Here is a 16,333-nt window from a genome sequence, read left to right on the forward strand (position 1 = left end):
TGCTATTGCCTCCCCCAAACCTGTACTCATTATAATTCACTGGTTAAGAGCATGTTCTATGGAGCAGATTCAACTGGGTTTGAATGCTGATTTTGCTGTTTATTACTGTGTATTCTTTTTTATTTTTTTTATTTTTATCTTTATTGTTGAAAGTATTACAGATGCCCCCCCCCATTTTTCCCCACTGACCCCCTCCTCCCTGCTCCCACCCTGCCCCTGCCTTCCCCAAACTATTCTCTGTGTCCATTGGTTATGCATATATGCATATAAGTTCTTTGGTTTAAGATTAGAACACCTTTAGAAGGCCAAGGAACAATAACACTTCAGTAGCAATATACACATTTAGTGTCTAGATCTTGGTTTCTAAATATCAGTTTTGATGAAAAAAATATGGGCTCCTTGGAAGAGAACTGACTACATCCAGGGCTTAGGCAAGGACATATGGGACGAGCCTGGAGCATCTGTGGTATATCAGAAAGTACAGAAGTTCTAAAAAAAATTAAATGATAAAGCAATTTCCAAAGAAAACAGAAGCCAACCTAACAGAATTCCCCATGACTAAAGTGGACAATTTGAGCAACTAAAAAGTAATAATAATATTGGATTATGACCCAAAGAATAAAATAAATCTAGGTGTCCATTCTGATATAAAAAAATCAAATCAATAAATGGGGAAAAGAGGCATCTCTTCTTTATAGAAGAATTCCAGTTAATATATATACACAGAAGGAATGTGGGAAATACCAAATCACCACTAGGCAACACCACAGTAATAATTGTTGCTTGAACCAATGATAATTTCCTGGTTTGATAATTGTCCTACAGTTTTATAGTTGTTAAGATTAGTGGAAACTGAGAACACTATATAATTTTTGCTAAATTTTTCTAAGTCTAAAATTGTTTTAAAGTAAAAATTTAAAAAATTGTCAAGGAATATTTAGGCAGTTTAATTATGGGATATTTTGGTTTTTATTCTTTCCTTTTAAAAACAGTAAAAATAATTTTTGACTTAAAAAATCTTGATTAAAAACCCCTAAGAATTGGAGATCTTAAGAATTCAGGATAAAAATTAAATATTTATTTAAACATTATTCTTTTTCTCCTTTTTCTTTTTTAAGTTGGAGAGCAAATGACATGATATATTTAAAAATGCTTTGAAAATCATGAAGCATGCTATAAATATTACTCTTTCCTCCATAGTCTTCATTTTCTTCTTGTTCTGGCTATTATTATTTTTAAAATTATTTTTATTAATTTGTTTTTGTTACAGATCTTTCTCCTTTCCCCCCATTGACACTTTCCTCCCCATTCATTCTACCCCATTCCCAGCTTTGTTGTTCCCATTGGTTATGCATACATGCATATAAGTTCTCTGGTTTATCTCTTCCCCACCAACACTCTCTCTTCTGGAGTTTGTCGTTCTGTACCCTAGGTCTGTGTCTCTGAGTCCGTTTTGTTCATTAGTCTGTTTAGTTCATTATATTCCACAAATAAGTGAGATCATGTGATATTTGTCTTTCTCTGCTTGGCTTGTTTCATGTGCAGAAGCTTTTTAGTTTGATGTAGTCCCATGTGTTGATTTTCTTCTTTGTTTCTCTTGCCTTAGGTGTTGTATCAGTGAAAATTCTGCAGTGTATGATGTCTGCAATTTTGTTACCTACATTTCCTTCTAGGATTTTTATGGATTCATGAGTCATATATAAGTTTTTTATCCATTTTGAGTTTATTCTTGTGTATGGTGTAAGTTGGTGGTCTAGCTTCATTTTTTTGCAAGTAGATGTTCAATTTTCCCAACACCATTTATTTAAGAGTCTATCTTAACTCCGATATATGCTCTTGCCACCTTTGTCAAATATTAATTGAGCATATTGTCTTGGGTCAATATCTGCGTTCTCTGTTATGTTTTATTGATCTATGTGTCAGTTCTTGTGCCAGTACCAGGTTGTTTTGATTACAGTGGCTTTATAGTATAACCTGATATCTAGTAATGTGATCCTTCCTACTTTGCCCTTCTTTTTCAAGACAGCTGTGCTTATTCGGGATCATTTTGGTTCCATATAAACTTTTGGAGTGTTTTCCTAGTTCTGTGAAGTAGGTTGTTGGTATTTTGATGGGGATTACATTGAATCTATAGATTGCTTTGGGTAGTATTGACATTTTAATGATGTTAATTCTTTCGATCCACTTTTTTATATCTTCCTCTTTTTCTTTGTTCAATGACCTCTAGTTTTCTGTAAATAGGTCCTTTATTTCTTTGGTTAAGTTTATTCCTGGGTATCTTAATTTTTTTGCTGTGATGGTAAATGAAATTTTTTTTAGTGTCTCTTTCTGTGAGTTCATCATTGGTGTATAAGAATGCCATTGATTTCTTGATGTTAATTTTGTATCCTGCTACTTTGCCAAATTCATTTATTAAGTCTAGTAGATTTTTGATGGAGTCATTAGGGTTTTCTATGTACAATATCATGACATCTGCAAACAATGACAGTTTCACTTCATCCTTTCCAATTTGGATCCCTTTTATTTTTTCTTCATGTCTGATTGCTGTGGCTAAAACTTCCAGTACTCTGTTAAATAAGAGTGGTGAAAGTGGGCATCCCTCTCTTGTTTCCGTTTTTAAGGGGAATGCTTTTAGTGTTTGCTCATTAAGTATGATGTCGGCTATAGGTTTTCTATATATGGCTTTTACTATGTTGAGATATGATCCCTCTATTCCCACATTGCTGAGCATTTTTATCAGAAATGGGTGTTGCATTATGTTGAATGCTTTTTCAGCAACCATTGATATGATCATTAATTTTATCTTTCATTTTGTTTATGTGGTGTATCACATTTATTGATTTGTGAATATTGTACCAGCTTTGCATCCCTGAGATGAATCCCACTTGGTCATAATGAATAATTTTTTTGATGTATTGCTGGATCCTATTTGTTAAGATTTTGTTAAATATTTTGGCATCTGTGTTCATCAGTGATATTGGCCTGTAGTTTTCTTTCTTTGTGGTACCTTTATCTGTTTTTTGAATTGTGATTATGCTGGCCTCAGAAAATGAGATTGGAAGTCTCCCGTCTTCTTGGAATTTCTGGAATAGTTTGAGAAGAATGGCTATTAGATCTTTGAATGTTCGTTAAAACTTCCTTGTGAAGCCATCCAGGCCTGGGCTTTTGTTTGCTGGGAGTTTCTTAATTACATCTTCAATTTTCTTAGTTGTTATTGGTGTGTTCAAGTTTTCTATCTCTTCCTGGTTCAGTTTTGGGAAGCTGTGTGTTTCTAGAAATTTGTCCATTTCTCCTAGATTGTCCAATTTGTTGGCATATTATTGTTCATAGTATGTTTTGATGATTCTTTATAGTTTTATGGTGTCAGTTATTACTTTTCCTCTTTTGTTTCTGATTTAGTTTATTTGGTTTCCCTCTTATTGTTTCTTGGTGAGTCTGGCTAAAGATCCACCAATCTTTATCTTTTCAAAGAACCAGTTTTTTGTTTCATCTTTTTTTTTTTTTATTTTGTTGTTGTTTTTTTTGTCTCTATGTCATTTATTTCTGTTCTTACCTTTACTATTTTATTCCTCCTACTAGCTCTGGGTTTTTTGTTTTGTTTATTTTCTAGTTCTTTAAGTTATAGGGTTAGAAAGTCAATTAGGAATTTTACTTGTTTTTTGAGGTAAACCTGTAGTGCTATGAACTTCCCTCTCAGGACTGCTGTCATTGTGTCCTGTAGATTTGTGAGGTTGTGTTTTCGTTTACATTGGTTTTTAAGAAGTTTTTAATTTCTTCCTAGATCTCATTAGTAACCCATTTGTTATTTAATAACATGTTATTTAGCCTCTAAATGTTTGAATTATTATTATTATTATTATTTTTTTTTATCCTCACCCGAGGATATTTTTCCATTTTTTGTACAGATAGAGTGGGAGGGAGAGAGAGGAAGGGAGAGAGAGAGAAACATCGACGTGAAGGGACACGTCGAGTGGCTGCCACCCGCACGACCAACCAGGGCCGGGGACAAACTGCAACCGAAGTACGTGCCCTTAGCGGGAACCGAACCCGGGTCTCTCCGGACCGCAGGCCGACGCTCTAACCGCTGAGCCAAACTGGCCAGGGCTGTTTGAATTATTTTGAGTATTTTTTTATTGTAATTGAGTTCTAGTTTCATACCACTGTGATCTGAGAAGATGCTTGATATGATTTTAATCTTCTTGAATTTGTAGAGACTTGCTTTGTGTCCTAACCTGTGGTCTATCTTTGAAAAAGTCCCATGTTCACTTGAGGGGAATGTATACCCTGCAGCTTTGGGGTGACATGTACTGTAAATATTGATGAAGTCCAACTGATCTAGTTTATCTTGTAAGGATTCTATTTCCTTGTTAATTTTTTGTCTAGAAGATGTATCCAGTGGTGTCAGTGGCGTGTTAAAGTCACCCACTATGATTGTATTGCTATTGATCTCCCCTTGAAGTCTTCCAGAAGTTTTCTTTTTTAATTAATTTATTTATTTTTGTTACAGACGTTTCCCCTTTTTCACCCACTGATTCTCTCCTCCCCCTCACTCCCCACCCTGTCCCCACCTTTGTTGTCCATGTCCATTATTCATACATGCATGCATATAAGTTCTGTGGTTTATCTCTCCCACCTACCTCCTCTACAGGGGATTGTCAGTCTGTTCCCCACTTCCATGTCTCTGGGACTAACTACCCCATTCCTCAGACTGTTATGTTTGTTATATCCCACAAATAAGTGAAATCACGGGATGTTTGTCTTTCTCTGTTTGGCTTATTTCGCTTAGGATTACTTTCCACGTCCTTCCATGTTGTCTCCAAGGATAAGAGATCTTTTTTCTTATAGCTGCATAGCACTCCACTGTGTATATGTACAACAGCTTTTTTATCCATTCGTCTACTGATGGACACTTGGGCTGTTTCCAGATCTTAGCTATTGTAAATAGTGCTGCTGTGAACATGTGGGTGCATATATTCTTTCTGATTGGTGTTGCAGGCTTCTTAGGGTATATTACTAGAAGTGGGATGACTGGGTCAAATGGAATTTCAATTTTTAATTTTTTGAGGTAACACCATATTGTTTTCCATAGTGGCTGCACCAGTCTGCATTCCCACCAGCAGTGTACTAGAGTCCCCTTTTCTCCACATCCTCGCCAACACTTGTTTGATGATTTGTTGATGGTGGCCATTCTGAAAGATGTGAGGTGATACCTCATTGTTGTTTTAATTTGCATCTCTCTGATGATTAGTGATGTTGAGCATTTCTTCATATGTTAGACACTTGTATGTCCTATTTGGAGAGGTGTCTATTTAGTTCCTCTGCCCATTTTTAAATTGGGTTCTTTGTCTTCCTTTTGTAGAGTTGTATGAGCACTCTCTATTTATTGGAACTTAACCCCTTATCTTATATATCATTGGCAATTATTCTCCCTCATACAGTGGGTAGCCTTTTCATTATGATGATTGTATTTTTTGCTGTGCAGAAACTTTTGAGTTTAATGTAGTCCCAAGTGTTTATTTTCTCCTTTGTTTCTGTTGCCTTAGGTGATGTATCCGTGAAAATTCTGCAGTGTATGATGTCTAGAATTTTGTTGCCTACATTTTCTTGTAGGATTTTTATGGATTCATGAGTCACATTTAAGTCCTTTATCCATTTTGAGTTTATTCTTGTGTAGGGTGTAAGTTGATGGTCTAGTTTCATATTTTTTGCATGTAGCTGTCCAATTTTCCCAACACCACTTATTAAAGAGGCTGTCTATACTCCACTGTATGCTTTTGCCACCTTTGTCAAATATTAATTGAGCATATTGCCTTGGGTCCATTTATGGGTTCTTTGTTCTGTTCCACTGGTCTATTTGCCTGTTCTTGTGCCAGTGCCAGGCTGTTTTGATTACAGTGGCTTTGTAGTATACCCTGAAATCTGGTAATGTGATCCCTCCAACTTTGTTCTTCTTTTTCAAGACTGATGTGGTTATTTGAGGCCTTTTGTGGTTCCATATGAACTTTTGAAGTATTTGTTCTAGTTCTGTGAAGTATGTCATTGGTATTTTGATGGGGATTGAACTGAATCTATAGATTGATTTGGGTAGTATGGAAGTGAAGGGAAGGGAAAAAATCTTCCAAGCAACTTGAAAGCAAAAAAAAAAAAAAAAAAAAAAGCTGGAGTAGCAATACTCATATCTGACAGAGTAGATTTCAAAATGAAGACCATAACTAGAGACAAAGAAGGCCACCACATAATATTGAAAGGATCTATTCAACAGGAAGATACAACCTTGGTTAACATATATGCACCCAATATGGGAGCACCAAAATATATTAAAAATCTTCTGGAGGACTTCAAAGGAGAAATTGACAGCAACACAATCATAATAGGGGACTTCAACACCCCGCTGACATCACTGGATAGATCTTCTAGACAAAAATTAACAAGGAAACACTGACTCTAAATGAAGCACTAGACCAAATGGATTTAATAGATATCTACAGAGAATTATACCCCAAAGCTACAGAATTCACATTCTTCTCCCGTGCACATGGGACATTCTCAAAGATAGACCACATGTTAGGGCACAAGCTAACTGTCTACAAGTTTAAGAAGATTGAAATCATATCAAGCATCTTCTCAGATCACAATGGCATGGAACTAGAATTCAACTGCAATAAGAACCTGCAAAGATATTTGAAAACATGGAGGCTAAATGGCATGTTATTGGACAATGAATGGGTTTCCATGGAGATAATGGAAGAAATTAAAAACTTCCTGGAGACCAATGAAAATGAACACACAACAACACAAAATCTATGGGATGCAGCAAACGCAGTTCTGAGAGGGAAGTTCATAGCACTACAGGCCTACCTCAAGAAGCAAGAAAAATTTCTAACAGAATATCTAATCTCACAATTTAAAGAATAGAAAACAAACAAAAATAAAATCCCAGAGCAAGTAGAAGTAAGGAAACAGTAAAGATCAGAACAGAAATAAATGACTTGGACACCAAAAAAATACAAAAAAACAAAACAAAAGAAAAGAAAAAAATTAAAATTAAAAAGATCAATGAAACAAAGAGCTGGTTCTTTGAAAAGATAAACAAGATTGATGGATCGTTAGCTAGACACCCCAGGAAACAAAGAGAGAGAAACCAAATACACAAAATCAGAAATGAAAGAGGAGAAATAATAACTGACACCACAGACATACAACAGATTGTTAACAAATATTATGAACGGCAAAAATAGAAGCAAAATGGACAAATTTCTAGAAACACACAGTCTCCTAAAACTGGACCTAGAAGAGATAGAAAACTTGAACAGATCAATAACAACTAAGGAAATTGAAGAGGTAATCAAGGCTCTCGCAGCAAACAAAAGCCCAAGCCCTGATGGCTTCCCAGAGGAGTTTTATCAAACATTCAAAAAGAACTAACACTCATTCTCCTCAAACGATTTCAAAAAATTCAAGAAAAAGGAAGACTTCCAAACTCGTTTTATGAGGTCAGCGTAATTCTAATTCCAAACCAGAAAAAGACATTATGAAGAAAGAAAACTACAGGCCAATATGCCTCATGAACATAGACACCAAAATCTTGAACAAAATACTAGCAAATCAGATCCAGCAATACATCAAAAAAATTATTCACCATGACCAAGTGGGATTCATCCCAGCGATGCAAGGCTGGTACAATATTTGCTAATCGATAAATGTGATACACCACGTAAACAAAATGAAGGATAAAAATGACATGATCTTATTAATAGACTCTGAAAAAGCCTTCGACAAAATCCAGCACCCATTTCTGATAAAAATGCTCAGCAGTCTGGGAATACAGGGATCATATCTCAACATAATAAAAGCCATATATGAAAGACCTACAGCCAACATCATACTAAATGGGCAAAAATTAAAAGCATTTCTCTTAAGAACTGGAACAAGGCAAGAATGCCCACTTTCGCCTCTCTTATTTAACATAGTATTGGAAGTCTTAGCAATCAGACAAGAGGAAAAAATAAAAGGGATCCAAATGGGAAAGGAGGAAATGAAACTGTCATTATTCACAGATGACATGATACTATATGTAGAAAACCCCAAAGACTTCATCAAAAATCTACTAGACATTTATTAATGAATTTGGCAAAGTAGTAGGATACTAAATTAACATCAAGAAATCGATGTCATTCTTATACACCAGTGATGAAGTCACAGAAAGAGAAACTAAAAACACAATCCCATTTACCATTGCAGCAAAAAAATTAAGATACCCAGGAATAAACTTAACCAAATAAATAAAGGACCTATTCGCAGAAAACTACAGGTCATTGAATAAAGAAATAGAGGAAGATGTAAAAAAGTGGAAGTACATACCTTGTCCATGGATCAAAAGAATCAACATCATTAAAATGTCCATACTACCCAAAGCAATCTATAGATTCAATGCAGAAGTTTTTAAATATATTTTGGTGCTCTTGCGAATGGTGCATGTATGTTTACCAGTGTTATATCCTCTTGTTGGATTGATTCTTTTAATATTATTTACTGACCTTCTCTGTCTCTTAATTATGGCCCTTGTTTTGAAGTCTATTTTGTCAAATATGAGTATTGCTACACCAGCTTTTTTTTTCATTTTCATTTTCTTGGAAACTATTTTTCCATCCCTTCACTTTCATCCTGTGTGGGTTTTTTGTTGTAAGGTCGGTTTCTTGTAGATAGCATATATATGCGTCGTGTTTTCTTATCCAATCAGTTACCCTATGTCTTTTGATTGGAGCATTTAAGCCATTTACATTTTAGATAATTATTGGTAGATAGTTATTAGTCGCCATTTTAATTTTATTCCTGTGTTCCCCTCGTTTTCTCTCTCTCTTCTCTCTGTTTCTTCTTCTTACAACAGTTTCTTTAGCATTTCTTGCAATGCTGGTTTGGTGGTGGTAAATTCCTCTAGCTTTTTTTTTTTTTTATCCATAAAGCTCTTTATTTCTCCTTCAATTTAGAATGATAGTCTTGATGAATAGAGTAGTCTTGGATTTGGACCCTTGCCTTGCATTACTTTGTACACTACATGCCACTCTTTTCTGGCCTTCAGCATTTCTATTGAGAAATCAGCTGACAATCTAATGGGAGCTTCTTTGTAGGTAAGTTTCTGTCTCTCTCTTGCTTCCTCTAAGATTCTTTCTTTGTTTTTAATGTTTGCCATTTTAATTATGATTTGTCTAGATGTGGGTCTTCTGGGGTTCATCTTGCTTGGGACTCTGTGTTTCCTGGACTTGTGTGACTTTTTCCTTCACCAGTTTTGGGAAGTTTTCTGTCATTATTTCTTCAAACAAGTTCTCTATTTTTTACTCTGATTCTTCTTCTGGTACCTCTATAATGCAAATGTTGTTATGTTTTGTATTGTCCCACTGCTCCCTTAAACTCTCCTCCTGCTTTTTAACCTTTTTTTCCCATTTGTTGTTCTATTCGGGTGTTTTTCTCTACCTTCTCTTCTAAGTCACTGATTCAGTATTCATCTTCTTCTAATCTACTAGTGAACCCTTCTAAAGTATTTTTTATAATAGCTATGTTACTCTTTATTTTCTCTTAATTTTTATGCATAGCTTCTACCTCTTTATGCATAGCTTTTACCTTTTTTTAAACCTGCAGTAGTTCCCAGTGAGCTCTTCATAATTCTTATTAAGATGCTTGTAGTTCTCACCAAATTGTTTGAGCACCCTGAAAATCATTGCTTTGAATTCTTTATCTAACAAGTTGCTTTCTTCCATTTCCTGTAGTTCTTTTTTTTGTGATTCCTCTTTTTCTTTCCTTTGGGTTTTGTTTCTTTGTCTCCGCACTTTAGCCGGCTGGTAGCTCTAGACCCGGTGAGAGACAATTGGATGTGTAGGCAGCTCACTGTATATCAAATAAGGCTACTGTGTCTCCCAGACTGTTCTGTTGTATGTTGCCTCCTGCCTGCTGTGGGGACTGACTATGGGAGGCTGGTATTAGTGTGTCCTGGTAGGTGCTGGATTACATGGGCCCCTTTGACGTTGTGTTCCCAGCTGGTCACTGGTGCCACCTGTAGCTGTATTGCTCAGGCCCTGCTGGAGTTACACTCCCTGCCTGCACCTTGGGCAGCTGGGTTACACAGGCCCTTCTTGAGCTTCAGTTCCCAGCTGGACCTGTGAGCACCTGTGTTGCAGAGGCCCTACTGGAACCCGGGTTTCCGGCCAATCTTGTGGGTGGCTGGGTTGTACAGGCCCTATTGGAGCTTCTGGTTCCTGTTGATCTCATGGGGAGTTGGATCCCTCTAGAGACGTGGCTCCAAGTTTATCCTGTGGGCCCTTGGGTCACACAGGTCTGCCTGGAGCTTCAGCTCTGCACCACTGTTGTGGGCCGCTGGGTCTCACAGGTCCCTCTGGATCCCTGGCTCCACATTGCTCTTGTGTGCTGCTGTGTCACACAGGTCCCTCTGGATCCCCAGCTGCGCACTGTTCTTGTGGGCCACTGGTCCCACAGGTCCCTCTGGATCCCTGGCTCCCCACTGCTCTTTTGGGCAGCTGTGTTGCACATGCCCCAATGGAACCCTAAATCCCACCGCTGGTGGCTGGGGAGTGCTGCTGCCCAGTGGGGCTCATCTCCTGCTCAGTCTTCATTGTAGTTTTTGGGGGTGGTTTTCTGCTGCTGGTCTGTGCTTCTGTTGCCTGGGGATGGATGTCTGCTCCCCAGCCTCTGTTGTGGGGAGTATTTCTTGACTCTGATCAGGTTTCTATTGTGGGGGATGGTGCTGACCTCCCAGCCATTTGGGCTTTCCACACCAGCACCTTGACAGCTCCACTACTGTGCACTGGTCTTTGTTGACACAGACCAGTGCACCTGGTCTGATGGTGCCAGGTGCACTGGTGGGCTCAGATTGCTGGGCCATAGCCATTCCCACTGCCTCCTGCCAGGGAAGACCTGAGATCTTCTAAAATGGTGGGACGTCCCCGTGGTGCAGGGAGAAGAGCCCTGAAGAGCCACTTATTGCAGTAGCTGTCTGCTCCCCATCCATAGCACAGGAACCTTCTGCTCTGCATCTCTGCACTGCAAGAGTTTGGTCATCCACTTTCACATCCACTTACTCTCTCACACACTCACTCAATCTCTCATGCACTCACCCTCCCTCCAGTCCTGCCCTCTGCCATCTTTTTTCTAGCTGTGTATTCTTAGCAAGTTTCTTGGTCTTTCTAGATCTCCTCTAAAAATGATGAAAGTAATACATAAAATTTAATAACAAAATATGAATTAAGTACTCAGTATACTACTCAGCCAATAGCAACTACTCCACAGATGTGCTGAGTTAGCCACAGGCATCATCTTTATCAACATCATTAGCATTATTATCCCCATTTTATAAGTAAAGAAACTAAGGACTTGAATGGATAAGTCATTGAATCTAAGTCAGTTTGCTCATTTCAATGTCAGAAGAACTAGAATTCAAATCCAGGTATGATTTCTTCTAAATTCTTCTTTCCTAAACATTATGTAATACTGCTATAAATTATTATCTTATAAAACTTGAGTGTCCATGAGAACATGGGTTAATTCATAGTTAGATTATGCAAAAATATAAGAATGTATAGTGTACACTTACATGACCTGGATATACTTAATTTTCAATTAACTTTTATTATAGTGGTTAATATTCTCATAGAGATACCTACACACAAAAATAGAAATAATTTGGGTAGTTTACTTGAACCTGACAATCAAGCTCTGTGATACAGTGATTTTTGCCCAGAGCCAAATACTCCCCTTTATTATGCTTACCAGTTTCTGAAATCTAGAGATTTAAAAACAGTTTATTTTTCTTACTTTTTATGTTATTTCATTAAAACTTTAGTGTAATTTAGCTGCAATAAAAACTTAGATGTTTCATTTTAATGCAGTTTTACACAAAGCTGTTTCTGCTACATATAAAGGTAATTCCTATAACAGTTTGGTACATTGCTAAATTCATAAATGCTAATCATTGTGAATTTCTGATTTTATAATTATAGTGAAACAAAAAACAATTCAAGAAGAATTTGTTATTTCTGAAATAAAATAAAACTGCATTTATGACAGAGACACAGATGCTCCCATTGGATTCACCTAATTATTAAATAAGGAAAAAAATTCACTGATGAAAAAATATATAAAAATAATAAGTTGTTTACTATGTATATTGGAGCTTCTGTTTCATGAATCATTTTTCTGTGGTGTAGAAGGGAAGACAATATTTTTTTTCACTCAAGCTCTGCTGAACTAGAGATTTTTAAAAATTAACTAATAGCCACATATAAATAAAAAAACATTTGTTTTATATATTTGAGACAGCCCTGGCCGGTTTGGCTCAGCGGTTAGAGAATCGGCCCATGGACCGGAGTGTCCTGGGTTCGGTTCTCACTAAGGGCATGTACTTCGGTTGCAGTTTGTCCCCAGCCCCGGTTGGGGTTATGTGGGTGGCAACCACTCTATGTGTCTCTCTCACATTGGTGTTTCTCCCTCTCACTCTATCTGAAGATAAATGACAGGAATATAACATTTAATTCAGCTTCTTTGTAAGTTAAAAATAAACACTTATTACATATAGCAAAAATGTAACATTATTTATGCATGTACTCATATACTAATTTCATAATATAAATAACAGAGATAGTGGCAAAGGCAAAAAAGCAAAAGGTCCATTTATGATGGGAAATGTAACAGTTGATACATACGAAGAAAAGAGAAAGGAAAAGAACAGGAAAAACTAATGAGAAAAATCAGTGATGAGAGAGACTAAATGTTGTGAAAATATTGGAAAAAAGTGTAAGTCCAAAGATCAAAGTGGAGAAGGAAGGAGAAGGCAAGGTGGAGAAGAAAAAGAAAGTGATTAGAAAGAAATATGAGGAAGGAGGGAGAGACAGACCCCCAGATAGAAGTCTAAATCTTTGACCATCAGAGATTTGCTTTTACCTTAAATCTTAAGAAAAAATTAATATACTAAGTTTTTTACTATGAAGTTTACATTATGTACATCTTCCTTATTGTGATATTAATATTCCAGAAATGGGAAAGTATATATTATTAACAGCACCCCTCCCCGCAAAAGCAAATCAGGTATATATAAAATAATCTGGAAATACTTTTCAGAACAGTTATTGTCTTTGTATTCAAACCATAGTGTGCAGTCTTTTGAGAATTCACCTTGAATTGAAAAGATCCTGTTTACACTATTATCTGTGCTGTACAGATTTGACTCCCCCCTCACCCCCATACTCTGAACACGGAACCTCATTTTATCTTTTAATTCTTATCATCCAAAGCTGTACTATACATAGGAAACTATAAACACTTCAATGAATAAATGAAAGTATTATGTATAAAAGGAGGAAACACTGAACACTGGAAGAAACTATATAAGCTAAAGTGAACCTTTCATTTCATACAAATTATAACATCAAGCAAGACTTCAGTTTTATTTCCTCAAACAGATTAGAGCTTGGTGATTGGTGCAGGGGAACAAAAGAAATCATAGTTGCAGACTTTGAAATCCAAATTTCTTTACCCCATAATAAATTTACCCCATATTTCTTCTTTGCCTCTTGTTTCATCAACTAGCCTAACTACTTTATGCTATGAAAAAGAAAGAAACATGAATTTATTGTGTGTGTTCCCTGTGGTCGTGGGAAGTGACATGGCTGAAACTGATGTACAGTCTCAGTTGGTTCACTCTGAGGCTGTTCTTTCCAGGTACCTACCACCACCCTCCTCTGCAGAATACTAGATACCTATAACTATGTTTAGGTAGCCATATTTTAAGTCCACATTCCCTTCCTACTGGAGCTTATCCCCTCTGCGTGGGCATCAAGATAAGATGGCATAAGCCTGTGTTCACTAAGTTTTCCATCAAACATAAATTCCCCAAATTCATCAAAGAGCACAGGAAGGAGGGGTCGATTTAAATTACTACATCTTCAAATTCTTTTTTATATTAACTGAATTTCTTAAATGCTATCTTAGTTTAGGGCATTTATGTTTAGCTTATATTGAACATGCTACTGAGTTACTATCTCAAACTTACTTTCTAATAATGCTAGCTTAGTTATACCAAGTTTAATTTTTTTATTTTGAAGATCAAATGAATTGTCCATTAATATATTCAGTTCAAAGACTACTATATTCAAAGAACTATAACTGGTGGAAACATGACTTACATGAGGCCAAACAATTATTTTGATTAATTTTAATCTCCTGGGCTCATTCTTTGAGTGCTATCTTAATGACAGTTAAATGTAATTATTCTGCTATTATTAAGAAGGTTGAAATTTTTTGAACTGGCTCATGAACTAATTTAATTATGTACCTGGGTATAATTTCATTTTGAATGACAGTGTTTTGCTATTTAATTTCTCATTTATCTCACTCTTTGTCATCTTGCCTTTAGAAAGTAGCCAAGTAGAAAACCATAACAAATATTTCTGTTCAGAACCATGAATTTTACACTGGCTGTAAATCGTATATGAATTTGCTTGTATGGATGCAGAAAGTCACTATGGCTAATAAAACATTTCTTGTTTTTCCTCTTCATTAAATAATGAATGAATTTTTGTGAATCTACTATGTGAAGAGCACTGATAAGAATTCCATGTTCATTTTACAGGTGATGGAAGTCAAAGGACAAATGATCCATGTCCCAGAATCAAATTCCATTTTATTCTTGGGCTCTCCATGTGTGGATAAGTTGGATGAACTCATGGGCCGGGGACTGCATCTCTCAGACATCCCCATTCATGATGCCACTCGAGATGTCATTTTGGTTGGTGAGCAGGCAAAGGCCCAAGATGGCTTGAAAAAGAGGATGGATAAATTAAAGGCAACTCTAGAAAGAACTCACCAGGCCCTGGAAGAAGAGAAAAAGAAAACAGTGGATCTTCTATATTCTATTTTCCCTGGCGATGTAGCCCAGCAATTGTGGCAAGGACAGCAGGTGCAGGCCAGAAAGTTTGACGATGTCACCATGCTCTTTTCAGACATTGTTGGCTTCACAGCGGTCTGTGCTCAGTGCACCCCGATGCAGGTTATCAGCATGCTGAATGAACTGTACACCAGATTTGATCACCAGTGTGGGTTTTTGGACATTTATAAGGTAAAGGGGTTTAGTTACTTATATATAAATATTTTTTAATAGTAAATTGTGATCTTAATTAAACTGCAAGGATATAATTTTCTTTTTGTACTTAAACTTGATAGTAAATGATTGATAGCTTTTTAATTAGAAAGTTGTGCACAGAATACAGGTATTTCGGCTTTATTAGTAAACTTTCTTTATGGGTCCATTTATAGTATTGATATACTATAAGTAACTGTGAATCATGATATTGCTCAGTAAGAAAAAATTTTGTAGAGCTAATTCTCTATATTTATTAGTAAAAAAAAAATTAAACTTCCTGAATACTAGGCAACTTTTAACCACATAATATCTTTCCTAGAGAGTGGGATTAATATAAACTAAGAATTTTATGTTTACAGGTAAAAATAAACAGTAAGTTATGCTAAAATATACATTACATTATTAGTTAAATCATGATAAATTAATACTTTGCATGGCTTTGTCAATTAAGTGAGGTACCTCTAATTCTGAAAGAACATATGTAAATATTCTAGCTATTGCCCAAATGACCTATGGCTTTTAGTGGAAGCACCTTAAATTTTTATAGGAAATAGTGGAAGAGCTTTGAAAATGAGTACTAATCACCACTGGTTGCTCTGCTTTGATGAACTCCTTATTAATTTCTCATTATAATCATAGCAATATTTTGTGTGATTCAACCCCAAGTCTACTGAATGAATAACGGTAACTTTACATAGAATTTCATATGGAATGTACATTGTCAGGATGCATGGTTTTATTATATGAAGGAGAGAGAGAATGTGTAATATAAACAAACAGCAGTACACTGTAGGTTTTGATTTTCTTCTTTACTAATCCATCTAGACTGCTATTTCTTTTTATAGTATTATCCACACATAAACATATGGAAAGAACATATTCATTTACATTAAGGTATATCTCCTTTAGAGAAAGGTGTTCTGTAGCCATTATGTATAATATATGGCCGATGCTAAATGTTTTAGTGAGTCTCTTTTGAGGGGTAAAATATTAAGTGTAAAGTGTATATGAGGGCTTTGCCTTGTTATACAAAATAATAGTACTTATAAGTTATTTTTAACTTTCTTATAATTTATTATTATACAGTTTATGGCAGAGGTAGCCAAATGTCTGCTACTAAACCAGAGACATACTACAATGGGTACCCAGCCATTTGCAGATGAGCAACTCGGCCTGACTTTGCCAGCA

The 16,333-nt window shown here is 36.1% G+C and overlaps 1 protein-coding gene across 2 annotated transcripts in view; it reads left to right on the plus strand.

Annotated features, from left to right (window-relative positions):
- The window catches only part of GUCY1A2 (guanylate cyclase 1 soluble subunit alpha 2), a 462,539-nt gene that overhangs the window by 286,632 nt on the left and 159,574 nt on the right, over positions 1–16,333 (plus strand). For both annotated transcript variants that reach the window (XM_036258990.1, XM_036258989.1), the window contains exon 5: positions 14,636–15,121. In XM_036258990.1, coding sequence (XP_036114883.1) covers positions 14,636–15,121 — 486 coding nt within the window. The remainder of the gene's footprint in view (positions 1–14,635; positions 15,122–16,333) is intronic.

Source organism: Molossus molossus, unplaced genomic scaffold, assembly GCF_014108415.1.
Source record: "Molossus molossus isolate mMolMol1 unplaced genomic scaffold, mMolMol1.p scaffold_m16_p_13, whole genome shotgun sequence".
Lineage (NCBI taxonomy): Eukaryota > Metazoa > Chordata > Mammalia > Chiroptera > Molossidae > Molossus > Molossus molossus.